The 27952-nt window shown below is 42.9% G+C and overlaps 2 protein-coding genes across 2 annotated transcripts; one reads left to right on the forward strand and one right to left on the reverse strand.

The window, feature by feature from the left end:
• Window positions 1–120: 120 nt before the first annotated feature.
• NDUFV3 (NADH:ubiquinone oxidoreductase subunit V3) lies at window positions 121–8565 on the reverse strand. Its single transcript, XM_056505451.1, has 4 exons — window positions 8395–8565; window positions 8241–8307; window positions 4020–4949; window positions 121–397 (listed from the first exon to the last, which is right to left on the reverse strand). The coding sequence occupies exons 1-4, from the start codon at window positions 8548–8550 to the stop codon at window positions 243–245; spliced, it is 1308 nt and encodes a 435-aa protein (XP_056361426.1). The 5' UTR covers window positions 8551–8565; the 3' UTR covers window positions 121–242.
• On the forward strand, window positions 8541–27952 carry WDR4 (WD repeat domain 4). Its single transcript, XM_056505464.1, has 11 exons — window positions 8541–8686; window positions 10123–10185; window positions 10914–11060; window positions 13270–13426; window positions 13951–14063; window positions 16051–16111; window positions 17143–17241; window positions 22260–22324; window positions 22966–23149; window positions 24034–24103; window positions 27121–27952. The coding sequence occupies exons 1-11, from the start codon at window positions 8556–8558 to the stop codon at window positions 27300–27302; spliced, it is 1272 nt and encodes a 423-aa protein (XP_056361439.1). The 5' UTR covers window positions 8541–8555; the 3' UTR covers window positions 27303–27952.

Raw genomic sequence — 27952 nt, forward strand, 5'->3', positions numbered from 1 at the left:
TTTTACACTATGACCAAGTAATGGAGAGGTAGAAAAGATATTTTTATTCAGTGATGATTCATTTGCAGTTCACTCATAAAAGTCAAGAAGTGAGGGACTCCAAGAGCCAGGAAGAACTGCTGAAAGCCCAAGTTATTATGCCTTTATTATTTATTATCTGATTTCAATTATACAGATAGAGCAACAGTGCTAAACAGAACAATTCATCATCCTGCCTGGGTGTTTGTTGTTAGTGTGGTTTTTCAGTGCCTTGGTGATGGTCTTCCAGAGGATGGCTGAGGCTGCCTGTACTTTGCAAGGACAGCAACATAATCATGGAAGGTGAAAGTGTGATAGTCGTGGTGCTGCAGGTTCTTGTAGGTGGAATTATCAAACTCCTCTGGAGCAGGTGTTTTCTCTGTGAAAACAAACAGGAACTGGTGACTATGAGGATGCCACGGCAGAGGACAATGTTTTCAAGCACTGAGTCAGCTTTCATAAACTGTCAGATCCCTCATCCAGTCAATATTTGAAAGTAAAAAAATCATCAACTTTAACAAAAGGAGAAATTCACTAAGTGCAGCTGGTACCTTGTCTGGCCCTAAAGCAGCACATTACTGTGCAGTGGGGAACAGGGCTCAGCACAGGTTTTAAACCCAAATCACCACCTAATGGTGGGGGTGGACAGGGCAGAACATTCCATTTATCTCTGGAAGACATATGTCTGCATTTCCTGGCTTTCTCATAGTTGCCTTGGTTTTTATTCCAGCCAGAACAGTAGGTGACATTCTTAGCAAACCAGGAGGGGCAAAGGAGCAGTACAAATCATGCATCATCCTGTCAGACCACAAGACACAGCTCATAGAGATACTTTACAGATTGAATTTTTGCCATGGGGAGAAACCATGGAATTAGCAAGAGCTCCACCATTTAATTTCAAATGTGGTTATACCAAACAGTAATCTATCAAAGCCTTTGATGTTAATTTATTTTCTTGTAAATATAATCTTCTAACCTTTGTATTAACTCTCCCTCAAAAAAGAATAACCCAATAAAGTTATTTAGAACTCCCTACTTCCTGTTAAAGCCAACATTAATTCTTATGCTTTTAGACTATTATGCAAATCTAGGCAGTATCATTTACATAAAAGGTTCCTGCTACTGGCTACAACCAAGCAAATTGCAAGAAATAAAACTTTACTCCCAGTATTAATTTTTTTTGTATACCCAGAGTTTTAACAATAGAAGAAGACACACAGTGTAGTGAAAACCTTTGTTGTATAAATTTGTATGTTCTGGTTCAGGTTAGATTGTATTAAACCCTTATCTTAACGGGTCCATCCACAATAAAAACACAAGAACTTGAACACCAGGATTTCCCTTTACTTATGACACAATTACTGCAGTGTGAAGCTATCAGATCAAGATAAATATCCACAGCATTTAGCAAGGCTTGCTTATAAAACTGAAGGTAATAAGTCATGGTTTCAGCAAAACATGGCAGGAAATATCCCTGTGCCTACTGCTCAGTTCCTCCTGACACAGCACATAGGAGATGACACTCCAGAGAGAAAACCCAGATGATGCTCTCTGCTGCAAAGAGCCCCAAGAACAGGCAAGGGCAGGCAAGAGTATACTCAACCTGCAAGAGCCAGTTGTTCCACATTTGGAGACAGATGTGCAGGAAGGAAAGCAGATGGAGCCTCATTCTTCCTGCCCAAATACACAGCTCTTGGCTTCTTGAAGGAAAAATTTATTCCTGAGTTCATCCTCCCCACCCTTCATCCTTCATCTCTGCTTTGTCTTTTACAGAGCAAGCACTTCAGGGATGTTCTTCTGAAATGAATCACAGGCTCATTTCTGAGTTACCAGCTACAACTTTGCTCCTCAGCAGTTCAAGTTTGCAGGTTTTGCTGACTGCTCTGCAAAGGGATGACATCACCTGAAACCATCCAGGTCTGCATTGAGAAAAATTCTTTTTACATCTTTTGTGTGACTGCTGCAGAGACCAAAGGGCACAAGGGCAGAAGTAGGAATTACAGGTGGTACAGTTGGCTGTGAATGTTAAACAAGGAAAAGCAGTGGCTATTCTCAAAGAAGGAAGAGAACAAGACACATATGGAGACACCAGAAAGAAATTAGGTTTGAGCATCTAGAACTCTACTGTGGATGAATGGTGAGAAAAGAATAATCTGTAGATAAAAACAAAGAGCCCTTCCCAAATTCTGTAATTTTTAAAAGAAAGCTTATGCTGTTGACTGCAAGAAGGAACAAGTAAATCAAAATATCAGTTGTGAACAGTGCTTCATTTTGGTTTTTAAACTGCAGAATTATTTAGGTTGGAAAAGACCTCAAAGATCAAGTCCAACCTTTGGCTGATCACCACCCTGTCAGCTGAACCTCAGCACAGTGCCAATTCCAGTCATTTGAGTTGCCATCAAGGAAGAAGATAAGGAAACAGATAAAATGAGCCAACTGACCCCTCAAACAGAAGGCAGACCTTTTACTCAGCACTGGGCAGGCACTTCAGAGTCACAGAATGGCTGAGGTTGGAAGACACCTCTGTAGGTCAGCTGGTCCAACCCCAAATGCTCAGGCAGGGTCAGCTGCAGCTGGAGGCTCAGGGCCCTGCCCAGACAGCTTTTGAGTGTCTGCAAGGATGGAGACCCCACCTGTGCAGTGCTCCATCACTCACAGCAAAAGAAGTGTTTACTGATGTTCAGGCAAAACCCTGTGTTTCAGTTTGTACCACTCCTTCTTGTCCCATCCCTGTGTACCACTGAAAAGCCTTACCTCTGTATTCTTTGCACTCTCCTTCTGTTATTTCCAGACATTGATGATGTTCTGTTTGAACCCTCTCTTTTCTGGGCTGGACAGTCCCAGCTCTCTCAGCTTTTCTTCACAGGAAAGATACTCCAGTCTCTCCATCATTTCCCTGGCACTTTGCTGGTCTCTGTCCAGCAGCCCCACATCTCCCTTGCACTGGGGAGCCCCAAACTGAACACTGCACCCCAGATGCACCTCACCAGGGAAGGAGCTGCAGCTCCCTCAGCCTGCTCCTCCCAGGTTACCTTTGGTGGCCTTTGCTGCAAGGGCACATTGCTGGCTCACCCTCAATTTGCTGTTCCCTTGGCTCCCAGGGCCTTTCCTGAAGGATGACAATCAAGCAACCTTACAATTAATGCTGCTTTTACTTCCAAGCAGGCAAATTCCTTAATTCAAAGTAGCAACGAGAAGAGAGGTCTCAAGAATGGCAGATTCATACTGCCTAAGGTGAAAGGCAGAATCTCAACAGATCAGGACAGAGAGACATCTGCTACTGAGATACACAAAATGAGATCAGCAGGACCCTCAATTAACAGGATGGCAGTAACTAAGAAGGGTAGGTCAGCTAGGAGATGATTACATGATGCACAATGGTCTTTCCTGAAAACACACCACTGTCTCCTCCCCAGCTCTGACAAAACTGACTCACTACTTCCACACGAGTTGCTTGCAACCTTCCAGTCTCAGAATCAACAACGCTCATTTCTTGCATTACACTATGATTTCTCAAAGTCTTCTGAAATCTGAAACACTGACAGATTGAAAAAAACACCCATCAAAAGAAAACCCAAAAAAACTCCAAAATAAAACTGGAAAGATGGCAGGATTTAAGCAACGAGATGGCATCAAGTTTGACTCATGAGAATGGCAGCTACCAAATCCTTCCAAGAAAAGAGAAGAATGAAAACAAGTGTTGTCATATAAAACCCATGATCTTGCTCACAGTGGAAACAATCTTGTTTCCATTTTATAAGTAACTGTTTTATGAAATTATAAATACAGAGAAATGAAACCATTTCCTTTCACAGCATAGCTGGAGACTGAGTATTACTGATAGCTTATAACAATTAGCAATGAACAATTTATCTTCCAGAAAGTCACTGCCACTCTGCCAGCTTCAGTACAAAGATCAGAGATGATGTAGAAACCCTTTAAAAAAGTCCAACCCTAGCCCAGATGAATCAATATACAGTTCAAACAATTTAAAGCTGTACCCTCTACTGTGCTGCTTTCTCCAGCCTGGGCTCCTGCTTCCTGTGTGGTCTCCTGCTCTGCTGTGGTGCCCATCACCAACGTTGTGCCTCCAGAAGTCTCTCCCACTTCAGGAGCAGTTACTCCTTTTGCTTCCAACTCCTTCACCTTTTTCTTCTCTTCTCTGGATATCAGATTTTGCTTTTTGTCTTCCTGAGTTGCTGCTGAGGCTTTCAGCTGAATAGCTGCTACCTGGGTTCCAATGGACTTCTCCACAGGATCAAACTTATGATCAGCATCGGTCAGGTCCAGACTTTTCACCACATGTGGTTCTACGACCAACTTCTGCTCTTTTGGAGTGGATTTTACTTTGGGGTCTCTTGCTTTGGATTTTGATGTCTCCTGGCTGACTGATGTTTTAGAAAATTTGATCTGCTTTACAGAAGCCACGTTGATTTCTGGTTTGCGTGGCAGCTTCTTAATTCCATATTCTTTGAGGGATTTCTGGGACAATTTCTCTTTTGCCACCCTCGATGCCTGTATTGCTACATTCTCAGAAAACATGGGATATCGTCTGGGAAACTCAACTTTAGTTTTAGGGGCAACTTTTGAATCATAAACATTTTCATCCTCAGAATCTGAGCTAGAATCTGACTCTGAGCTGGATGAAGTCTGCTCCTCAGCTAACTCTTTCCTCAGGCCTCCTCCTGTTGCAGCTGTGGTGAGGTTTTCCTCCTCACGGGAGGAAACAACTCCTCGCTGAGGAAATGCAACCTTAGTTTTTCTTGACCTCGTGTCTTCAGCAGGTTTTGCAGCTTCCTTGAGGTTGGTACTAGATATGCTCTCATCTTTGTCTGCAGACAGCAGGAGAGAGCTAGAAGACAACGTTTTACGAAATTCAACTGGTGCCTTCATGGCAAGCAGCTTGGTGCTTCCCTGTCGTGCCACTACATCTAGGAAACGGCATAAAGAGGATTATCATCATTGTATCTCATATGGCTGTTACTGACCTTAGTCACACAGTTTTAACTTTCAGAGATAATCTGGTACAAAAATAAACTGAAAGTAATTATAATGCTAAATACAGGCATTGCAAAGCAGAAAGCTTTTAGACTTTTAGCTTTAGACGAAGAAACTGGAGTTCTAGTAGCATGACACAGTTTTTGCTGCTGCGATGCCAAAATTCAAGAGATAAACCTTTATGTTCCTTGCTTTGCCAGACTCCTCCAGAGCTGGTTTTCCCTGTGCTTCAACTCTGCATCACTGGAGGTTTGCAGACCCTTCCCTATCTCAGGTGAGCACTAGGATGGCTTGTAAGCCAAGCTCTTCAAACGCTGCTGCAGAGACAACACTTGTCTGTGAACAAGCCAGCGAAGCAGAGACACAGTAAAGAGATACAGCCACAGCTGCTTGCAAGAGTTTTCTGGGTAGTAGGAGGGAGGGATGACTCCCAAAGGGCAAAGCAGCAGAGTAAGAGACACCTGAGGCCATCCATGAAAGTATTACTTGTTCATTGCCACCTGAGCTGCCAGCTGAGATATGCCCCCACAGTTCAACACTATTTCTCCAAGACCTCATATCCTCCAGTCTTCACTTCCTATTTCTGGTTTGAGACCTCTTTGTTAAAGAAGTCTAAGAAGATCTCCTGATGCTTCATGTTTCTATGTTTGTTCTCCCTTGTGGATACCTACACTAAGCTAAGCTCTCTAGACAAGGAACCAACAATTGAAGAAGGCAGCAATTTTCAGGTCCCTTCAGGAAATATGTAATTCCCCTCGGATGCTTATTGTCATCCTCAAGAGGCTGAGCAACAGCAAACACTGTTGTGGTCACAGAAAACAGGAGGACAAGGAGGACTGGGAGCACATTAAGAAGATTGACCTTGGCTGAAATTTGCTATAACAAAGCCAACTTCATTAGAAGTTGCACCACTTCTAACTAGCAGCAAAAATCAACAGATTTCCAGCTCATTATGCAGATTTTTCTGCAGAGTTTGGAAATACTGATCTACTTTACATGCCCATAAACTAGATACAGTTTTCCCCTCACTGGTATTTTATGGTAATACCTTGTATGATTCAAGGAGTTATTACCATTAGTTCTGAACAGAAGCAAGTTTTTAGCAGTGTCTAAATGAAAACATCACAGAAGAGACAAGCACATGAAAATAAAAGCAAAGTATTTAAGAAAGAAACACAGAGCTTTTATCATAACAAACCACAATTTAAAAAAGGTATCATGTTTACAGGTAATATTTTGAATAATTTCAAGCACATACTTTTCTCTGCCAGATGGAAGGTGCAGGATGGGAAGGAAGGGCAGGGGGAGGCAGAAGGATGGGCAGCCACCTTTGGAAGAAGTCTGATTCCCTGCACAGACTGACCCAGCCAAACAGCAGCCTGGAGAAACTAACACGTGAGGAAGCATCACTCAGGATGGAAAAGTTCTTCAGAGAGACATAAAGAGGTTAAACTAATAGAAGAATGGTCAAAGGGAGGACAGACAAGGGAAAGCTGAGCAAAACCTGAAGAAGTATTAATGTTAAAACATCCTAAGAAACCAAGAAGGCAAGGAAAAATTCAACTTGAGCATTTGTTACTGGAATAATACTTTAAGCAGTTAAGTTTGGACAAGTGAAAAAGACAGACTTTATGATTAAAAGCTGAAATATCCAACACAACTGATGAACTTTAATTAGGGTATTTCAAATTTTGCACCAGCTAATCTGTACCTGCATCACTTTGCCAAAAGAACAACACATCCAAATCAGTCACAGAAATCTCATTCCCAGATGTGTTCTTCCTGATGCTTGGAACATGAGCATCATTCCCAGCATGTATTTAAAGCCTGTTCACACTCAGAGAGGTGACAGGCAGAAATTACAGGTCTATTTCCCATCACTGACTCTGTATGTAAACACGACCATTTTGTCAAAGAAAGGAAAATTTGCACATCCTGTTCCATCCAGAATCTGGCAAAGGCAGCTGCATCCTATACATCTCAATTAACCTGGAGTGTTTGCAGGGGAAGCAGCTGGCTGGGAGAGCTGGCCTGAGAGGGCTCCTGACACAGATCACAGCTGCAGGACAGTGGATCCAGAAACTAAAGTGCATCTCAAATACACCTAATGCAAAAAAGTAAATCATAATAAAAAACAATTTGCTGTTCAAACAATCTATGCTTTCTTAATGGAACAGCCAGGCTTTTATTTGCTTTGGCATTTAAGAAGGTGGCAGAAGTCTGCCTTCAAGTACTCCTTCAGTGATCTTTTCAACAGCAGTCAACAAGTCTGATCACTCCTACATATGGTTCCGTGGAGCTTTCCTGTTTCAGCACCTGGATCTCTAATTTGGGACAGGAAACCTCACTGAACCACTGAGCCTCCATTCATACAAACAAGGCATCAGTCCTTGAAATCTGTATTCCTGTTTTGACTTTGGTCAGGGATAAATGAGGTTCAAGTACTCCTCAACGCAGGATGCAGGGCAGCATCCAAACCAAAGTTTGGGCTTGCAAATCTACAGTGCAAGAAGCATTATAATCAAATTTAACACAGCAGGGCCATGGCAGCTTCTTACACACTGCCTGGAGCTGCTATTTGGGATATTTACATCTTGGATGTCCTTCTCTAAATCCTTCTGTTTTTTAACCCTGATAACATAAACATTTTAAAGCACAAGGGCAAACATCTAAAGTTCAAAATTAGATTTTGCACCTCATTAAAGACATTTCCAGGGATGGGGCAACCATAGTTTCTCTGTGCCCTGTGCCAGGGCCTCACCATCCTCACAGTAAAGAATTTTTCCCAGATATCTCATCTAACCCTACTTTCTTTTAGTTTGAAGCCACTTGCCCTTGTACCCACTGAAGAATCTGACACTGCCCCATCCTGGCCTTGAATATTAAGGTGAAGGTGAGCAGGAAAGAAGTGACAAGCTCATAAATATAAAACTATATATGTATGCATATATGTATAGGTAAACAGGAAAGAAGTGACAAGCTCATAAATATTAAATAATATACGTATGTGTGTATGGCCTATAAATATATTCCACAAAGCCAGACCTTTACTTTTACTTTTATTACTACACGGTACATTTTATCAGAAACGCTCGTTTACATGGCGGTGACCTTTCAAGTCCTTGTTTTTCCCAGCTTACGCAGCGCCTCTTCCCTTCCCCATTCTCCTCACCCATTCCGTTTATTGACACCCCGATACCCTCACAACCAAACCACCCTCTTACTCTTTGGCGGCGCCTTCCCGGTGCCCACCGGCTTCGTGCAGAGCCCCCGGGCCTCCAGCTGCAACACCTGCACGGCACAACACAACGCGAGTTAACAGAGCGGGAGGAAATCCCGACAGCCGGGGGGGTGCGGAGGCAGGATATCGCCCTTTACCTCGCGGGTCACCGCCCGCCCGCCGCCCCTCAGCGCCGCGGCCGCCGCCATCTTGCCCGGAGCCCTCACGGCGGCCTCCCGGTGGGCGGGGCCGGCGCGGGGTGACGTCAGGCGGGGCGCGGTGACGCCGCGGCGCACGTGGCGGCGCGGGCGCATGGCGCATGGCGGGCGGCGATGGCGGCGATGGCGGCGGGCGCAGCCCTGCGGCGCGGCCCGCGCTGGCGCTGCGCGGGGCCATGGCGGCGGCGAGCGGCGGCGGGCGGCTGCTGGCGGCGCGGCCCGGCCGCAGCGGGTCAGTGCGGGGCTGCGGGGCCGGGCGCTGCGGGGCGCGGGGGGCCCAGGCCGCCCGGTGACCCCTGAGGGGGCTCGCAGGGGCCCGTGCGTGGTGAGGGGAGGTGGTTCGGGGCGCTGCTGGGGCAGTGCTGGAGCCGCTTTCGTGCTTTTCCGGGCTTCTCGCCAGCGTTTTCTCTTACAGAAACATCACCTTTAAACTTTGGAGCCTTGGCGGTTTTTCTGTCACGGTTGTGCTCCCCCAGTTGGCCTATAATATAGTATAAAGAATATCTATATCTATATATACATACATATTATGTATGTAGATAATATACGTGTATACGTGTACATAATTCATAGAAAACGTGTATATGTAGCATATATGTTATATATATAATATATGCTATATATGTAACATTTATATAGCACATGTATTACATGGATATGTATAACATTATATGTACAACTATAATTACATAGAACGTATACAATATTACTTTTCATATATATACGTAATAATCTATTTTCTGTGTATAAGGAAGGTGCATATAAAGAGCTCCAAGGTGGGTGGCAAGAGGATGGTGCCAGACTCTTTTCAGCTCCTGTTGCCCAGTGACAGGATGAGGAGCAGTGGCTATAACATAGAACACAAGATGTTCCACCTCAACATGGGCAAGAATTCCTTCCCATTGAGGGTGGCAGAGCTCTGGAACAGCTGCCCAGGGAGGGTGTGGAGTCTCCCTCTCTGGAGACATTCCAGACCCACCTGGATGTGTTCTGTGTCACTGCTCTGGGTGACCCTGCCTGGGTGATTTAATTTCCAGCCTGAATGATTCTGAGATTCTGTGTGATATCTGAAGGGAGGTGTCAGGGGATGGGCCAGGCTCTGCTCTGTGGTGCCCAGCAATGGGACAAGAGGTGATGGGCAGAAATGATGCCCAGGAAGTTCCACCTGAGCATGAGGAAGAACTTTTTTATTGTGCTGTGACTGAGCACTGGATCAGATTATCCACAGAGGCTGTGGAGTCTCCCTCACTGGAGATACTCCAGAACCATCTGGACACAATCCTGTGCTGTGTGCTCTGGAATAGCCCTGCTTGAGCAGGGGGGTTGGACCATAAGGGTCGTGTTCAACCTGACACATCCTGTGATTCTGTGACTGGGTAAATGCTACTGACAGATGTGCTGAGAATGACAGAAGTAAAGTATATGCAGAATACAGCATTACTTCACTAGCAAAGGAGGATTTCCTTTCTGACAAGTGCACACAGACCAACATTTTAAGCTTCTGCCACATCTGTAGCACTCTGGGAGCCTTCTTGGGTGGAGGAGCATCTCAAGATGAGGGACAGTTGTGCCCAGTAACTAAAATAAGAGAATCTTATTGCCACTCTCCATAGTTAAGCTCCTGGTTGTTCAAGTGCCAGTAATTTTAGATTTGTTTTTCTCTTGCAGTGATGAGAATCTCTTCGTGTACGATTGCAGCAGTGCAGAGAAACAGCCCTTAGGAGAGAAGGGGTGAGAAAACCTGTTCTTTTCCTGGAGGGCTCAAGATCCTGACCTTGTGTGGCAGTGAAGGCAGTAAAAGAAAGCCATAGGATTACTCTTTAAGCAGGTGATGGGTTGGGTTTGCTAACCCAAATGGATATATGTGGATCTGTTTTTTGTTTCTGTTTCATCTAGAGTTTCATTCCACTGTGCACCTTTTTCTCTTGTATTTTTTTAGAGAAGCAGCAAAGTGGCAAAGTCAAAACCAGTAATTCTCTCTCTTGTCAGTCATGACAAGAGGAAAAATCCTGCATTTTTTGTTAGATGTCTAAGACCAAAAAACCCACAAAGCATATAAGTTCTGTTCCAAATCTGTTCTCATAAGTCATGAGAGTTCAAAACACACACACACAAGTATTTTTCTTAGCTTAGATTTAACCACTGGACTTTGTTTTACTTGTAGCCAAACAGAAAATATTCTACTGTTTTCCTCATAATTTATATCAAGATGTGCCAGCACAAACTTTTGTTTTCTGAACAGGTTTTGATACAGGCTTAGACCTTCTATCAGTTTTTTTTTGTTTTGTTTTGGCTTATTTCTTTGCACTAGTGTCCATGTTTGCTCAACATTTAAAGCAGAAATAAAAGCATTTAAAGTTTTACTTTATTCTTCACACTCCTGGTGGTTTGGGAACAACCTCCTCAGGGAATTCAGTAGCTATCAGGTTTTGAACTGTTGGTCCCCTTCTCTCTATTAGGCAGGATGGAAAAGGGACAGATAAAGGAAGTGATGACATCCTGGCTTTTGCCTTCTCCCCATCAGGAGATTATTTTGCCCTGACAGACGACAACAAACGCCTGATTCTGTTCCGTACCAAGCCTTCCTGGGAATGTGTTAGTGTCAGGTAAGGAAGCAGGAATGTGCATGCTCTTATGGAGTTATGGCTGATGGATTTACAGCTCTAAAATGGGAGTATTTGGGATTTGTTATTATGTGGCTTCCTTTTTTATTTTTATTTTTTTAATTCCCTCGCTCAAACAAATTTAATGTTTTTGGGAATTCAGAATATTTGTCAAGAGTTGATGTGTGGTCTTCCCCTCACCAAGAATGGCAGTGCTGATGTTTAATATCACTGTCCAAGGAAGGATAATCTCTTTCCTTATTCCAAACCCAATGTTTTCTATCCTTAAGAACTAAAACTTTACCCACTCTTGGTACAGTGGGGTTGGGCCTATAAGAGTGAATCCAAGCACTTCAGTGAGTGCATTTTCTGTTCTTTCTGATTTTGAGGAGTTTTGGGGGTTTGTGAACTTTCTGATGAGTTTTGATCTTTTCAAAAGGCATATCTTTAGAGATGCTGCAGCTGACTTTCTTCAGTACATTCCTCTTGAGGAAACAGCCTGTAGCTGTCCACCAGAGGTCCTCCAGTTCCAGGTTTTCTGCTGCTGCTTGTGACAATTCTCTGTAGAAAAGCCTGCACTGTGAAGGGCTTCCTGAGAAAGTACCTGAGCATGTGACATCTCTGCTTCTGTTGGTCTCTGACAATTGTGAGACCCTGGTTGCAAAAAAAAAATCAAGTCTCTGTAGCTTGGCACTGTGTATAGGATACAGGATGAACCCTTGGGGTTAAACAGTGTTGTAGTGAGGAAGTGATCATGGCATGAAGCTGTGTCAGGGGACATTTAGGAAAAGGTTTTTTACCCAGAGTGGTCAAGCACTGGAACAGCTCCCAGGGAAGTGGTCACAGCACCAAGGGTTTGGACAATGCTCTCAGGAACAGGGTGGGATTGTTGGGGTGTCCTTTGCAGGGCCAGGAGTTGGACTCAGTGATCCTTGTGGGTCCCTTCCAGCTCAGGATGTTCTATGACAAGACCAGTAGTGCCCAATTCTGTTCATTCTGTGTCCTGCTTTCCCTGCTGCCCTGCCTTGTGTGTCTTGCCTGTAACATGCCACTGGATAATTGTTAGGTGTTCTAGTTTCTGCTGAAAGTTTAAGTAGGTTGGATTTTTTGGGAATGTCATTACCTCATATTGGGAAACTGGGAATACAGGCAAAAGGCTTTCTGCATGGATAACAATGCCAAAGTTTGAGCTGTCTGACTTGTGTTGGGGTTTTGTGGCAAGCTGTATAAAGGTTTCACACAGTGCTGGCCTTAGTAGTCAGCTTGTGTCAGACAAAGGGGAGCTTTTGAAGCTTTGTGCTCAAGATCACAGGTGATACAATGAACTTGGAGCAAGACTTTCTGGTTGGCAAAGTAACCTTTTCTGGAACTGTGTTGCCTGTTCTGTTGTTGTGGTGTTCCTTTAAACAGCCACTAAAAAGTCTGGGAATTTCTCTGTTCCCACCTTAAGCATGATGTATTGTCCTCTTGCCTCCACATGACCACTGAATTTCAGAGTAGGTGAACATAAATATTCATTTCATATGATCATTGGTGCCCACAATCCTGTGCTAACACACAGAATGTGTTTTTTGTCATCTGTGGGCCTTATGTGTATCTGACTAGTTGTAAAAAAACTGCTGCACTGGCAACTGGAACTGTAAACTCCGAGTTCAAGTTCAGAGCTTTGTCTGGACAAGGAACACAGAGCCTGTGGCTCTGTGACTTGGGATATGAGGAGAAGAGTTCCAAGGCTCTCCATGAAGGGCTTCCCTTTACAGTACAGAGTGGCAACTGGAGGAGTAATTCCTACACAGTCTTTAAAAGTGTTGCTGCAAAGGACTCCTAATAGCACAAATCCTACCTTGTCTTTTCTATATATTTAACTCCTGTTTTTATGAGGTAGAATGCAAGGAAGTCTACCAGCCTTCATTAGAGTCCTGGCATGCTGCCTGGGTGAGGTGCTCAGTTGAGAAAATACCAAAGCAAAATGCAGTCATGCAGCTTTTAATGGTCTCCTGGTCCTCTCTCCACCCCAGGTGTTTGCTGTTACATAATTCACTCATTTACTAGACTCAAAAGTGCTATTTCATCCTCATAATGTTACTCTAATCACTGCCATTTCAGTAATGTTGCATCTGAGAACTTTTTGCCAGCTTCTTGGTCTGTTTAACTTCCAGTCTTGCTGAAGCTGCCATCCAGAGCTGTTCAAGCTGTGCCATTTGTCTTTCAGGTTTGTGAACAGGAGATGCACATCCATGGTTATCACAGCTGCAGAGGATAAGATTTTTGTTGCAGATAAGTCTGGTGATGTCTATTCTTACTCAATAACAGAACCTCAAGCAGATGGAAAACTTGAGCTGGGTCATGTCTCTCTGCTATTGGATGTGGTAAGTACCTCTGTATATTTACAAACCTGCATTCCTGCTCGTGCTTGGGTCTCTCATTGTTGCTCTTGTCTCAGATTTGTGGTTTGCTTTTTTAAAAAAATTATACAAATGAAATGTGGTCCAGATTTCTTCCTACTGAGTTTGGTAAGGAAATAAGCTTATAAGTGTTGAAAAAGTCTTTATGTTAAGTCATAGAAGTCTTGATGACAGAGTGTGATGTGAATTCATCCACTCTGCCATGTCAGCTGAGGTCTTCAATGTAGTAAGTTTCTTTTTAAGATGCAAGGGTCTTCCAGCTGTACTGTTGGGGCTCAGTGGCTTTCACTGGACCTGGAAGTCAGTGTTGCTTGTCTTAGTGAGTGAGAAAGTTACTGTCACAAAGATGTATGCTTCCATTGTTGGTGGAAAAGAGTGGCTTAGTGTTTGTACCTGCCTTTTGGGGTGAGGAGATTTTTTTTTTCCTTAGTTAAGAAGAATTTCAAGCCTTGAGCTGCTGGGCACTAAAGCTCTCCCTTTCCCAACAGGCCCTGAGTCCTGATGACCGGTATATCCTAACTGCAGACAGAGATGAGAAGATCAGAGTCAGCTTGACAAAGGCTCCCTACAGTATTGTATCCTACTGCATGGGACACAGAGAGTGAGTGCCTTGTGTGCCAGAGCATTCCCTGCACAGCCACCTTCATCCGCTCTCAGTGGGTGAAATCTTCTCAAATCACATTAAATAGCAGCTTGGTCTGTGATAAAATCATGGAATGGCCTGGATGAAAAGAGACCTTTAGAAGTCATCCAGTCCAACTCCTCTGCCATGAGCAGGGACATCTTCAACAAGATCAGGTTGCTCAGAGCCTTGTCCAAGCTGGCCTTGGATATTTCCAGGGATTGGGCTCTATCACCTCTCTACACAACCTGTATTTCACCAACCTCCTCATAAAAAAATTTCTTCCTTATTTCTACTCTGGTTCTACAGGGAGTTTAAAACCATTATCCCTCCTCCTATTGCAAGAGGCCCTTCTAAAAAAGTCTGTCCCCATCTCTTTTATAAGACCCCTGTAGGAACTGGAAGGCTGCAGTAAGGTCTGCCCAGAGCCTTCTCTTCTCCAGGCTGAGCAACCCCCAATTCTCTCAGTCTTTCCTCACGGCTGAGGTGCTCCTGCCCCCACTTGTTTTTGTGGCCTCCTCTGGACCTGCACCAACAGGTCCAGGTCCTTCTTGTCCCCAGGACTCCAGAGCTGGACACAACCTCTTCCCCCAGAGCAGAGTAGAGGAACAGAATCATCTCCCTCCACATGCTGGTTATAAGAGACTCCAGGAATTGTTAGCTCAGGATGGAGCCTATCTTAAATCTTAGGAAGGGAACTCTTAGGAACTGTCTTTTGAGGTTAGAACATATGTTAATTAAATTAATGTCTCTCAATGCAGAACTCAGACTTGTAGGTTTTGTGGTAATACAGAAAAACCTGACTGTGTCACCAGGATGGATAGAGCATGGAGACTGCACTACAAAATACATTTAAGGAAGGGACCCTGCAAGGAATATGGAGAGAGTCTGTAAGAGTTTGGAGTGACAGGACAAGGGGGAATGGCTTTGAACTGACAGAGAGTAGGTTTAGATTAGATATTCAGAAAAACTTCTTTACTGTAAGGGTGGTGAGGCACTGGCACAGGTTGCCCAGGGAAGTTGTGGATGCCCCATCCCTGGAAGTGTCCAAGGTGTTCATTAGTGGTTGCAGAGTGAAAAGCAGTGCAAATTAATTGAAATATATTCAATATTTAAATTATAATTTAATAAAAAAGGTTTGCGTAAAGCAAAAATTGTCTCATTTCACAGTACTGGATTTTCTTCTCACAGTGGGACTTATGGTGATTCTTGCTGCATCTGTTGTGCCTGTTTTGTCCTAGAAGTTTGTTTTACAGTGACCAAATTGCTTCCTTTTATTTTATTACTCTGTGGCTTTAAAGCCATGCCTGTTTTCCAAGGCAAGACTGTCCCATTCAGGTCCTGTTCTGCTCAGGTGACTGTATTTGAGTTTGGTGAGCTCTGAGATTATAATGATCCCCAGAAGTTGAGGTCCTCATTGCTCACCAAAGTCATAGCAGGATCACCAACTTCAGAAGAACAGATCTTCTGGCTGAATGCAGGCACTGGAAAATTGCCACATTAAAATTCTGTAAAGATTGCTTTTAAATTATCTCCCAACTGTGGCTGCAAAGATGTGGTACTCTGGAGGCTGAGTGTCACTGTTGTGTTTTAAAGGATCTGGTGATTCATGTTTTTAATGTGCATCATGAACTGAGGAAGGGGAATGTTGCTACCTGAGTAAATCTGTCTCCATTGGCATTTTTTGATCTAAACAACAATGTTCTCAGCTGGGAGGAAGTCATCAGAATTCCCTGAGTGCAAATGGGGAAATGTAGTTCTTTATTAAGTAGAAAGTCAGTAGTTTGTGTAGTGCATATTTATAAGTACTGGTGACATTTTCTTCTTCCTCCTAATTATCTTGGTGTGGAAAATCTGTTTGTTTATTGTAAGGTTCTCTTCAAAACTTCTGTTTTCTCTTACTGTCTGTGTTTAAAGATCAGGGTGTCAAGCAAGAGAATTCAATTTTTGACTGCTTTTCTTTTAGGTTTGTAAGCAAAATACTCATAGTACCCAACTGTCCTGACCTGCTGTTGTCAGCTTCTGGGGTATGTATTGCAATTTCTTCCCAAAAGTGTTGTTTTTTGTATGTTTGGGTTTTATTTTTATTATTTATACTTGTGTTTTGGCCAGATTCCTTGGGATACTTAGAATAATCTCTCATGGTTTACAGCATGGCCTCCCTCCTCCTCCTGCCCCCTTTTTCTTGGTTCTGTTCAGTGTTCAGCCATTCTGTTTCTGGATCACATCAGAACCTTTTCCTGTGCTTATAGTAAAAGGCATCTTTGGGATGGTGAAATTACCCTTAACTCTTGCTCTGACAGACATTGTCTGCTTGGAGGAGAACTGTAGAAATGAATGTTCCCTCCCTTCCCTCCCCAGCCCTTTTCCTGAGCTGCTGGCATGCTGCTGCCATACCACACCTATACAGAGATGGAGTTGGCCTAAAAGAAGGGAAACAATATTCTTTGTTCCCCAGACTTCCAAAACTGCACAGGAAACAAATAATGTTTCCTGTGAAGATGTGAAGATCACAGTAACTCCTGGCATTTGGTTTCAGCTGCTGTTCTTGCCTCCCTAAGGCTTTTGTCCCTCTAATTATTGAAACAGCTCTAGTGCTAGTGCTGCACATGGCTGTTTCATCTTAGCAAATGCTCTTGGCTTTGTTTTTCCAGAGAGGTGTTTAGTCTCTCTTCAGGAGGTTGCTAAATCAAATGAGAATTTGGTTGATAACAAGAGCATGGGGCAGAGAAGGGCAGCCTGAAAGAATTACCATTAAAATGCTGAGCACATATATTACTGTGCTATTGGAGACAGGCTTGAAATGCCCTCCTCCAGCTACCCAATTTCCACTTCAAAGGGAGAATTAAAATTAGCATGATTGAATAATTTAGAATGCAGGGGGAAATTATGTTAATTAAAATGCTTTATCTGCAATTTGAGGTCTTAACTAAGTGACTATTTAGCAGCTTCTGTGGGGAGCTCTTCAGGGAAACAGGGTTTAGCTGAAGGCCTGGAGTGCCCTCTCTTTGCCTGAGTGCTGGTAGTAATAGACTTGTGTCCACTTCCATCTGTCCAGGACTCCACTCTGAGACTCTGGGAGTATAAAAGTGGAGAAGAAGTCCACTGCTGTCAGCTGAGTACCATCTGTGGGTCTCAGGCAACCAAACCAGACCAGGTATGTCCACATGTGCCTTTGCTTTTGCTGTGCTCCTGATCCTTGGTTGCATTTTGTTAGAAGTGCTTCCTTTCTGTCATTGGGTTTAGAACTTAAAAAAACTGTTCCAATAGTCTGGGGTTTTGGGAAGATAGTCCCTGAAATCCATTCCTGTGCTTTGTGTGAATTTCTAAAACGTGCCAGAAGTGACCAAGAGAAACTGCTTCTAATTCTTCCCAAATTTAAGATTTTCACAGTGGACAAGGCCTTCACTTGAAATTTTTTTTCCAAAACCACAGGTGTTGTAGTTTCCTAGGTAGAAAACATGCTGTGACACTGGAAAGATCTAAACATTCACCCATTTTTAAAAAATGCATAGAATTTCAACTGTTAAAGTTGCAATTTTCCTGAGCAAAAAGAAGCTTTGTAATGTTTTTAACCAGTGCCCTGCAGTAGTGCCTTGTGGAGTCAAAATGTTGGGCTTGTTATTTTAGTTTCTTTTGCAGCTGGACAGTTCCAGAATTTAAATGTGTGAGTCCTACATGAAAACTGAACACTCCAGGAGCTCTCCTGAGCTTCCAGCTTGTACATCAGCAGTCTCACACACACAAGTTTGAGGTGCTGCTGTGATTTGAGATGCTCACCTGATGAGAGCAGTTGTTCTGGTAGTGCTTGAAATCTAGTTTTGTTTTTTTTCTTGTCATTTAATGTGGCATAAGACCAATTAGCAGTGAAATAGCACTGTCCTTGTCCCTGCTGCATGCATGGGATTAAACCACCTACTCACCTGCTGGGTTGTTTGAGTTCACCTCACCACCATCCTGCTGTGTGTGATTTTTCATTTCAGTCTCTAAAAACACTTCTTTCCCTGCAGACCACAGCTGCCTCCCAGTTGTCAGGTGACTGGGAAGCCATGCATGGCTCTTGAGGAAAATCCACTGTGGAATCCATATCCAGGCAGAAATTGATTTGAAAACTTCTGCCAAACAGTCCTTTGTGTTGTTTCACCTCCCCACAGCTGAGGAACCACTTTCATCACAGCTTTTCCATTTAGACACTGGATATCTTGGGTTTGGTCTAGGGTTCCTGCTAGCAGGAATTCAGGGTGATATCCATGTGGACAGTTGAACCTGCTCCTTGGACTTGAAAGTCTTCTTGAGAAAACACCTCACACATTCACAAGGTCTCTGCCTCATTTCAGCTTGATGCCAGTCCTTGATATCTTTGAAAAAGCTGTTATTGGGCTTTTTGACAAGTCAAAAAGGTCCAGGGTTGGGTGACAAGCCCATCTAACTAGTATCCACTGATACTCCGGGTGGAGCTGGCTTTGAGCATTTCTTTGAGAGGGAGTAATGGGTTTATTTTAAAACCTTGCCTTCTAGATGTACAGGATCACTGAGAACAAGTAACTAACTGAAGTGGGGAATTCTGTGATTAATATTAAAAATTATTTGTTGCTTAGACTGGCTTAGCATTATTAAGATGGCTTGTGTGTAAATTAGCAGTGCTTGATCTTACACTGAACCCTAATTCACTGATTACAAACAAGTTAATAAAAAATAATATTAAACTGTATAATAAACTTTGTAAGATTGGATAAACTAAAAAATCTCCAAAAATTTGTTGCTGCAGGTAGGACTGATTTAAGAAAACATCTCCAACTCTCTTGGAATGTTTTTAAATGTAGTTTAGCAGTACTTGCCTTGTCTCCTAATAAAATCCCTTCCATGAGATATTCTTCATGCTGATGTAGACTCAGGAGAAATTGGAGGTGCCCTTTGCTTGAGGGGGTCTCCATTTAGCTTATTTACTTTTGTGAGTAAGCAAAGCCAGAAAAGGAAAGCCCACAAACTATGGGTTAATAAATAGAACACAGCAATTAAGTAATAAAGCTTATTCCTGCAGTGCTTTGCAGTTTTTCCATCCACTGCCACATGTGGTGGTGTTGGAAGCCCCATGGTGGCTTTGACTTGAATCTGTGAAATCCTGGAAACTGCTCATTCTCACAGGTGTTCTGCAGGGAAAAGGAGATTTGTGTTCTGCTGCCATCATAGTGCTAGAAATGCCAGAGGTGACATCTGGTGACAGTGTTTAGTCGTGCTGTGCATCCAGGTATGGCACAGATCATTTCCACAACCTAGAGTGACATTTGTGGTCTGAATTAAGGACACAATCTCTTGAATCAGCACTTTACAGCCTGTGACAAGCACAGTGCAAAGGACTCTGCAGCCTGGGATCAGATGGGGATAGAAGTGGGTTTGTTTTTTTGTTGGTTTGTTTTTGGTTTTTTTTTTGGTTTTTTTTGTTTTTTTGTTTTTTTGTTTTTTTTTTTTTGTATTGTTACATTTCATTTTTACCATTGGCAGCCAGTGTGAATGCACTGGAGCTTTAAACACAGCTTGAAGCTCAATGAGGATGGAATCATTGGTAATGGTGGGCCATGTGAGCACAAAAATGTGGGCTTGTTTTGCTTGGCAGATGATGAATATGTATCTGTTTGGGGAATGTAGGAGTGTTTTGAGCAGTGTAGCATTGGTTTCAGCTGATGGTTTACAGATCCTCAGTTCATTTTTCCCACTAGAATGGGAGTAATTTTCTTAATTCCATAGTGCTGTATAAATATTTTCCTGCTTCAGAGCTTTCACCTCATCTGATCCTCTTGACAGCAGAAGCTTGTTTAAAGTCCAGAACATGAATTGCACAACTCTACCCCAATGCACCAGTACATCAATTTTTTATAGGGTCACTTCTTCTCACAGATGACATCAAAAGTTAATTTTAAAGTGTTGGCAGGCTGATAACAGTGTCATATAAACACTGATTTGAGTTCAGAGAGTATCAAGTGAACATCTGTTTATCACAGAATGTTCTTGTAGCCCTTCCTTAACTGATTCCATAGCCTTGTCCTTGACCACAATACTGTTGTGGGTCTTGCATTTGTTTTGCTGATTTTTTTAACTTACCCACACATGGAAAGAACTTGGAAAGAAGATGCATTTTCTTGTCTCTTTCCAGCTGTGAATAAAAGTTGGTTTAAATCAAAACAGCCTCCTCCTCCCTCCTCCAGTGGAGTTGGGAGAGAACTGCTGCCTAATTCAAGTTCACACAACCCTTTGTCTCTCTAACAAAGCACTTGCCTGTGTAGGTGGGCACTTCCCTGCATGTTTGTCAGGCAACAGGCAGAGAGGCTGAGCTTTGTTATTAGGTAGAAATAAATAGCTCAGGTTTCAGCTTTTAGATATATATATATATATATATATATATATATATATATATACATATGTATATATCTTAGTGTGTTCCTTTAAGTGTCTGAAGTACCCACTCATGGCTTACAGTAAATAGGAGCTGTCAGTTCTACTCCAAAGCTGTGGTGTAAGTGGCTCCATCCTGCAGAAACAGGATTTAGTCATATTAGCTACAAAGAACCTTTCTGCTCCATCCCACTCATCCTACCTGGTGCTTGGAACCATCTTTTATATCTGTGTGAAATGGGCATCCTGGGTCCCAGTGCTAAATATGGACTAATAACTTCACTTTTCTGCAGAGTAGCAGGAGTTCAATCCCATCTGTACCCAGGAGCTCTGAACCATATCAGTCCTTTTGATAAATTTTTTTTTTTTTTTAGTGCTCCTCTTCTGTCCAAACAGGTGGTTGAAACGAGTGAAAAGTGTGTGCATGCTGTTCTTCCTCCTCCCTATGAAATTGTATCATACAATTTTTCTCATATGCTGGAGAAAAAAAAAATGATTTCAGCTCTGTTACACCATGAATTAATTTTCTTTCCCACAGTTGGTTTATCTCTTAGTGGTTGCATCATGTGCTGTTGACAAAATAGTTAGCTTCTGGTGTTAAACTTGCTGACTTGAATTTTTGGAAGCTGTACAGCTTGTTTTGCTTTCCTGCATGGGTTGCAAAACTGTGAAAGAAGCACCCTGACAATGCCTATACATCAGCTGGTAGCTGCCAGGGTAAAATCCTGTGGTAACTCCCAAATTTACCCTAACTTAGTGAACCAGAGGTGTTGTCTAGTCACCAATGTCGTGTTAGGGAAGAAGGTGGAGGTTAAAAAAAAGACTTGAGGATGCATCAGAATTCTGCCAGCAGAGTGTCAAAAAGATGTATTTTCCCTGCCCTGAAGGAAATTACTCTCTGCTTCTCTACTTGGAAGATTTTAGTCATCAGCAGTGTTGGTGTTGTCACTGCTTATAAAACACACTTGAGAACCAGCCTTTTGCTGTTGCAGTTTTGCTGTTCACATTATATAATAGATACTTTTGAAAAACCACCCCAGGACATCATTTTGCAGTTTCTTTTCTCCTCCCAAGTTCTTCCCACTCCTGGAGCCTCAAATCAGTTGTTTTATATTTCAAGCAGAATGGTTTGTGCTGCAGAGGTGCTGCTTCTCTCCCAGATAAAACTGTGTAACTTCTAAATCAGGAGTGTGATGTGGGTTTTTTTGTTGTTGTGTTGGTTTTGTTGGGTTTTTTAATGAGGAAAATGCCCTCAGGCAGTCTTTCCTTGTTGTTCAGAATACATTTGCTGTGGAGCAGGATGGCTTCACCCAGACTCATGTTGAAACAGAGGCAGCACAGCAGGGATATGAGGGACATTAGCTATGCATCACTATCTTTGTTTTTTAACAAACAGAACAGCAGCTAATAGCTTGTGTTTGTAATATCTGAGCTGCTGGAGTGCTATTCTGTCTGAGCAGGCTTAATGTCAATGTTTTTGCCACTAGCATTGCAGGAGAGAATGTTTGAAGGCAGTGTGTTTTCCTTCATGTGTTGGTTTGTCTGCTAAGAGTAGTTCACTCAAGCCTTTACATTTGATCTCTGGACAGTGTGGAAGGGAGAAGTATGGACAGCAAGCACTGGTACAAAAGTATCTTTGCAGTTATAAGATAATTAAGTTGCTTAAAATGCTGTAAATTAAGAAATCTGCTAAATTTTAAGGGCTCATAGTGAAATGGAATGTAAATTTTCTGCTCATAAATGGTCTGAAATTACAAGGATTTATTTTTTTTCTATTCTTAATAGAAATACACTGTGTCAAGAATAACCTACTGCTGTCAAGGTGGTTATGTTGCCATTCTGTGTGACAGGTAAGAATAGATGGAATAATGCTTAAAATCCTCACAGCTGCTGCAAAGGCTTGAGCAGCTTTCCCTGCTGGGTGTCCTGGCTTTCCCTGAGCCTGGAGTTCTTGGTACTGTGGATCTCCAGATGTCCAGGAATGGCTGTGGCCTCCCAGGGAGCCTCTGAGTGCAGAGGGGAGTGCAAGGGTTACCTGGCTTAGTTAATTTTTGTAGAGTTTGTGCTGCCTTTCCCTCAGTGGAGGAAACACGAGGCTGGGATGTACAAGAGCTGGGGGATGTTTTGTTTTGCCTGGTGCTCAGCTGTGTATTCCTTCAAGTGCAGCCCTGTAGGCCAGTGTGTCACAATGCAACACTCCTCATAAAAGTCCTTAGCAATCCTTATGAAATTCCCTTTAATACCCTTTCTTCTAAGGAGGAGACAGCATTGACTGCTTTTTCTTTCACATAAACTTGGAAAGCTGTTTGACACTTTGGGTATTTACAGCTTCTGACTCAGATCATGTAAGCAAACAGCATTTGAAGTGTTCATTCTAACCACTTGGCTTTGGCTCTGTTTGGAATTAGAGTGGGTGTCTGTAGTTTGCTGTACAAGTGATGGCTGTAGGTGGATTTGGTTATAATGGTAATTAAGTTTTTCCTCTGAAAAGTATTCCCACAGTCTACATCTTTCATCTTGATACCACTGCCCAGCAGCTGGTTTACAAACAGCAGATCCCTCTGAAACACAAAGGCTGGGACATTGCATTTGAGGAAACAGGAGACCTGTGGATTTTGCAGGAAGACAAGGAAGCTCCTCTTCTTTTGTACAGAGCATATGATGGACAGTGGAAGGTACTTTTTTAATGCTGAAAATCCTGATTGTTTGGTGATGTCTTGAGGCCACTACAGAAGTGGAGTTTGCTGTTCCATGAAAGCTAAAAAGGCACCTTTCTCTCTGTCTTGAGATGGAGTAAAAGCCTTAGATACAAATCTCTTCTTCTCACCTGTGTATGATGCTAAGATGTCAAGAGCTTGTTGAGCACCAGTGTGTCTGTTCTCAGCTAAAGCTGCCATCTGGCACAGCAGGATCAGTGTTTGTCAGTACTCAGTACTTTAAAACATTGCCTGAGCTTTCTTTGGGCTATACTTGACGTTTAAAAAAAAACCAAAAAACAAACAACAAAAAACCACAAACCAACAAAATCCCTCTAGGTTTTGCTCAGGAATGCTTTCCACACAGCTTTCCTTGTGCCTGCCTCTAAGGCATCCTTTGTAGGACAAGGCATTCTGAGAGCAGTAAAGGGAATTACTTGCTTTTCAGTGAGAACAGGGAATCAGATTTGGGGTATGTATTATCAAGTTCTCTTTTATTGCCTTTTAAACAACTGGAAATTCATTTGTTATCCTTGTAAGTCCCCAGCTAATTATGGTCTGGTTGTGAAGTGATTTTAAATGAAACTTCTGAGTGTGTTTCTTGGGATATTTCTTCTTACAGATTAATAAGTGGGAATCAATCTCTGTTCAAATGACAAAGCTTTCCTAGCAGAACTTGAGATCTCAGACCAGGTTTCAATAACAGTCCTAGAAAAGAGGAGCCTGGAAGAGATCATGGAGGTTTTACACTTGCTTTGTTTTACTGCACTCTTCTGAGAGCTGTTTCATTTTTCAGCATTGCTGTGAAATATGAAATTACCTATTAATCCCAAAATAACATGCAGCCTTCCTTCTTTTCCTAGGCTGTAAATGATGACAAAGGATTAGAGAAGATGTCAAAATACATTCAAGACAACTGGACAGTGTTTGAAGGTGAGAAATTTGGCCTAAAGGTTTAGGGAATGCAGTTTTTACAGCTGAAACATAAGATGTAGAACAACATTGGAGTTCAGGTGAGTTCAACTGGATGTTGAAGTCACTCACTCTTCTCTCAGTGTCATCACTGTCTGGTGTGGAAGGCAGTGCAGATAATGAAGTGTGTTCAGGGCTCTGTTATCACAGAACCATGTAGGTATTTAGAGCTGAATTGCAGCCCTGTAACTTTTCCAGACACCTTATCAGAGAGATGCATCCAGACAGCCTCTGGCAGAGCTGCTGGAGTCTGTCTTACTGCTGTGGTATCAAATACTGGTGTTTGTTGTCTTGTCTCCTGCCTGGGTGTGAGACTTTATGACCAGTACAGTGGAGATAGTCAGGATGGAACAGCTGTGGGAGGAGCAGCTCTGCTGTAAAGATGGGCTGTTGGGTCCACCTTGGCAGGGCAGATGATGTGGAGCCTGCTGTGACTAGAAGGTGTGACCCTGGATGGGACAGCAGATAACATTGCTTAGTGTCAGGGCTGGCTCATTTTGTTTTTGCTTCCTGCCCCACTCTCAGTCTCTGTCAGAAAAATAATGCCTAGTTTCCTTATTCAGATGCACCCTATGTTTCCAGGATTTTTTGTATTATAAAAAAAAACACACAGCTGAAATTATAGCAGTGGTTATGGCTGCAGAATAGAGAAAGGCTGTGACATGGGCTAAGGTCTCAAGTATGTATTGAAACTTCATTCATAGAAATTTCTGTCCTGTACCTTGCTGGGAGACTGAAATCTTCCTTTAAAAACATGTTACAGTTCTCACCAGTCTTATGGTCTGTTCATGGTATGTAAAGATGGAAGAGCTGCAGAAATGCTCAGTCTGGTATAAAGGCTCCTTAATACCTGGCCCTGGATGGTTTAGCATGTACTGCCATTAAGTTTGTCATTAAATTGTAATTAAGCTAGTGCAGTCTTTGCAAGTCAGGTGCTCCTTTGGAAGGGAGATGTTTTCATGGAGATGTTGCAGAGTTGATAGTTACAGCCAGGCAGGTAATTAGGAGGATGAGGTCTGAGTGAAAATGAGCAGAGAGGAGTTAAAGAGCCAGCAGGGGGAGAGGTTCTGGGTGTAATTTGCCCGTGGAACAAACAAGTGTGAAATGCAGTCACCAGCTCATCTGCAGCTGGGAGAGGAGCAGGGCTCACACCACACGGTTCATTGTTGCTGATTAGTAGGGGCGGCTCACTTGATGAGCTATTATTCCAGTGCATAATTAGTGCTTCAAAGGTAGTTACATCTTCTGTTGTTACATTGTTTGAATCCAGTCCTAATCCCTGCATATTGTCCTTTTATGAACTTGTCTTACCTGTCAGGTTTGTGTAGGATTTAAGATGCATGGTGGATCTGGAAGTATCACAGAATCCTGGGATGGTTTGGGTTGAAATTAAATACAAGACAATTCCAACTCTCTGCTGTGAGCAGGGACACCTTCCACTAGTCCAAGTTGGTCAGAGCCTCATCCAGCCTGACCTGGAACACTTCCAGGATTGGAGCATCCACAGCTTCTCTGGGCAGCCTGTTCAAAGTGCCTCACTATCCTCACAGGGGAGAATTTCTTCCTAATATTGTATACCCACTCTCAGTTTGAAGCCATTCCCCCTTGTGCACATAAAACAGTTTGACACTGTGCTATAACTCATCCCAGAAAAGGATTTAGTGCTGGTCAGGTGGAGAGCAGCATGGCTATTCAAACTGGCAGCATGCAATTTCTCCCAGGGCCAAAGGCCAGTAAAGCCTGTTTGAATGCAACACCCCTGAAAGTGAAAGCCTGTGCTTTCCTGAGTACCACAAAGGGAAACTTGCTTTGTTTATCTACCACGAAACAGGGGGATGCTGTATGTGGGTTTCTGTGGAGTAGCACACTTAACTTCAGGACCTAACCTTAGCAGGTACTGGATTTCTCTTCATTTGTCCTTTAAAGATTGTGAATTTTGCTAAGTGGGAAAAAGTGGGAACTGGAGATAGCTGGCTTTGTCAAGTGCTATTCCAGCATTTTTTTAGAAATCTGGACCAAGCCAGCTGGTCTCATTCTGTGTTCTCTGTAGAAACAATCTGATTAGGGATTTTTGGGTAGCAGTTAGTTCCCTGCTAAACTCACCTAAACCTAGAGTCTTGGGGACGCTGTGAGGAATATTACCCTGAATTCACAGGTGTAACAAAGCCATTGGAACAAAGGCTTAGGAATCAATGTGCTATAGAACACGACTATTTGAAGTCTATTCCTTTGTCTTTCTTTTCCTAATACTCTAGGAGAAAAGCCAGCTAAGCACAGTTAGGTGTCAACTCCCTTTGTAGTGCTTGGGTCTCAGGGAGCAACTTCAGAGTTCAGAAACAGAAACCCTAAAGTTTGCAAGTGTGCAGTGTGTGAGGAGAGCTGTGTCTTCTCTTTGTTTCACTGTGAGGTGCTTGAATCTGCATGAATTTTTTAGCCTAAAAATGGAGGCTCTGCCTGGCTGGTGAGTACTGAGCAGGTGCTTGCCAACACAAATCAGGCTTACACAGTGTAAATGTTGATATTTAATCACAGAGTGGTTTGGGTTGGAAGGGACATTAGAGATGATCTCATTCCATCCCCCTGCCATGGGCAGGGACACCTTCCACTATCCCAGGCTGCTCCAAGCCCTATTCAGCCTGGCTTTGGACATTCCAGGGATCCAGGGACAGTCACAGCTTCTCTGGGCACCCTGTGCCAGGGCCTCCCCACCCTCACAGTCAAGAATTTCTTCCCAATATTTAGTCTAAATCTGCCCACCTTCAGCTTAAGGCCATGCCCCCTTGTCCTGTCACTACATGCCTTTGTGAAAATCCTTCTCCAGCTCTCCTGAATCCCCTTGAGGTATTGGAAGGCTGATACAGTGGACAACAGCACAGTAAATGGACTGGAATGCCACCATCTAAAATTACAGTCCAGGAAGTAATCAATGAGACCACTGGGGGAATGAACACCTGTGTTCTTGCTTTGCCCAACTACAGGTTTTGTTGGTGCAGAGAGCTACTACAGCCACCTCTACAAGGCCTCCTTTGATAACATGGACGAGTACCTGCAGAGGAAGGAGGAGAGGCTGCAGCAGCAGAAGAAGAAAAGGCAGGATCTGCAACATGGTTCCAGTGGGCAGGCAAAAAAAAAGGTGAAGACTGAAGAGCCAACCCTATGACTGCTATGAGCTTGTGACCTTTGCCTTGAGGAAGGGAAGAGATCCAACTGGGGACTGTTTTTACATAAAAAGTGAATTATGCAAAAGGACTGGTTTAAAGTTTTATTCAGGTTTTAAGGCAGGCTGATCTGACAATATCCTGTTTGCACCAAATAATACATTTACAACATACCTAAACTTTCTAGCAGAATACAATGTTAGTGGCTCAGTCCTGGGAATCTCTGATGCATGTTATATGAATATTGGAGATGACATTTTCCTTGGAACAGGATTTTCTTTTTGCCTACTGTGTTCAGGCTTTTTTAGGTGGAAACATGCTGATTAAAGTGGATGCAACTTTGTTTTTATTACTTTTGGTTTGGGTTGTTTTGGGTTTTTTAAAAAAACTTTTTTAAAAAATCTCTTGGTTAATGTAACTAACAGTGTACTTGGGTATGGGAAAGGAAGTGTAGAAAAAATCCTTGCTGGGGATGAGAGGTTTTAGCTGAGACTTTGCCTTCTCTGTTTTTTATCCTTAAACTTGGGTTCATATGGTTGGGATTTTGCCTAGCTTCTAATCTATTACTTCTTACTTGTGGAACATCTCTACAGGAAGAAGTGCAAAAGTTAATTTTGTATGCTGCAAAGTAAAAGTAAAATGTGTCAGTCAA

Source organism: Oenanthe melanoleuca, chromosome 1 (assembly GCF_029582105.1).
Source record: "Oenanthe melanoleuca isolate GR-GAL-2019-014 chromosome 1, OMel1.0, whole genome shotgun sequence".
NCBI classification, from domain to species: domain Eukaryota; kingdom Metazoa; phylum Chordata; class Aves; order Passeriformes; family Muscicapidae; genus Oenanthe; species Oenanthe melanoleuca.

What these genes read in the sequence shown, in the direction of transcription:
- NDUFV3 (XM_056505451.1), bottom strand. Translation starts at nt 8,550, where the DNA reads ATGCGCCCGCGCCGCCACGTGCGCCGCGGCGTCACCGCGCCCCGCCTG. An exon ending in GGCGGGCGGTGACCCGCGAG is followed by an intron (nt 8,308 to 8,394) that starts GTAAAGGGCGAT and finishes TGTGCCGTGCAG; the next exon opens with GTGTTGCAGCTGGAGGCCCG. An exon ending in CGGGAAGGCGCCGCCAAAGA is followed by an intron (nt 4,950 to 8,240) that starts GTAAGAGGGTGG and finishes GCCGTTTCCTAG; the next exon opens with ATGTAGTGGCACGACAGGGA.
- WDR4 (XM_056505464.1), top strand. Translation starts at nt 8,556, where the DNA reads ATGGCGGGCGGCGATGGCGGCGATGGCGGCGGGCGCAGCCCTGCGGCG. An exon ending in TACTGCATGGGACACAGAGA is followed by an intron (nt 14,064 to 16,050) that starts GTGAGTGCCTTG and finishes CTTTTCTTTTAG; the next exon opens with GTTTGTAAGCAAAATACTCA. An exon ending in AGGCAACCAAACCAGACCAG is followed by an intron (nt 17,242 to 22,259) that starts GTATGTCCACAT and finishes TATTCTTAATAG; the next exon opens with AAATACACTGTGTCAAGAAT.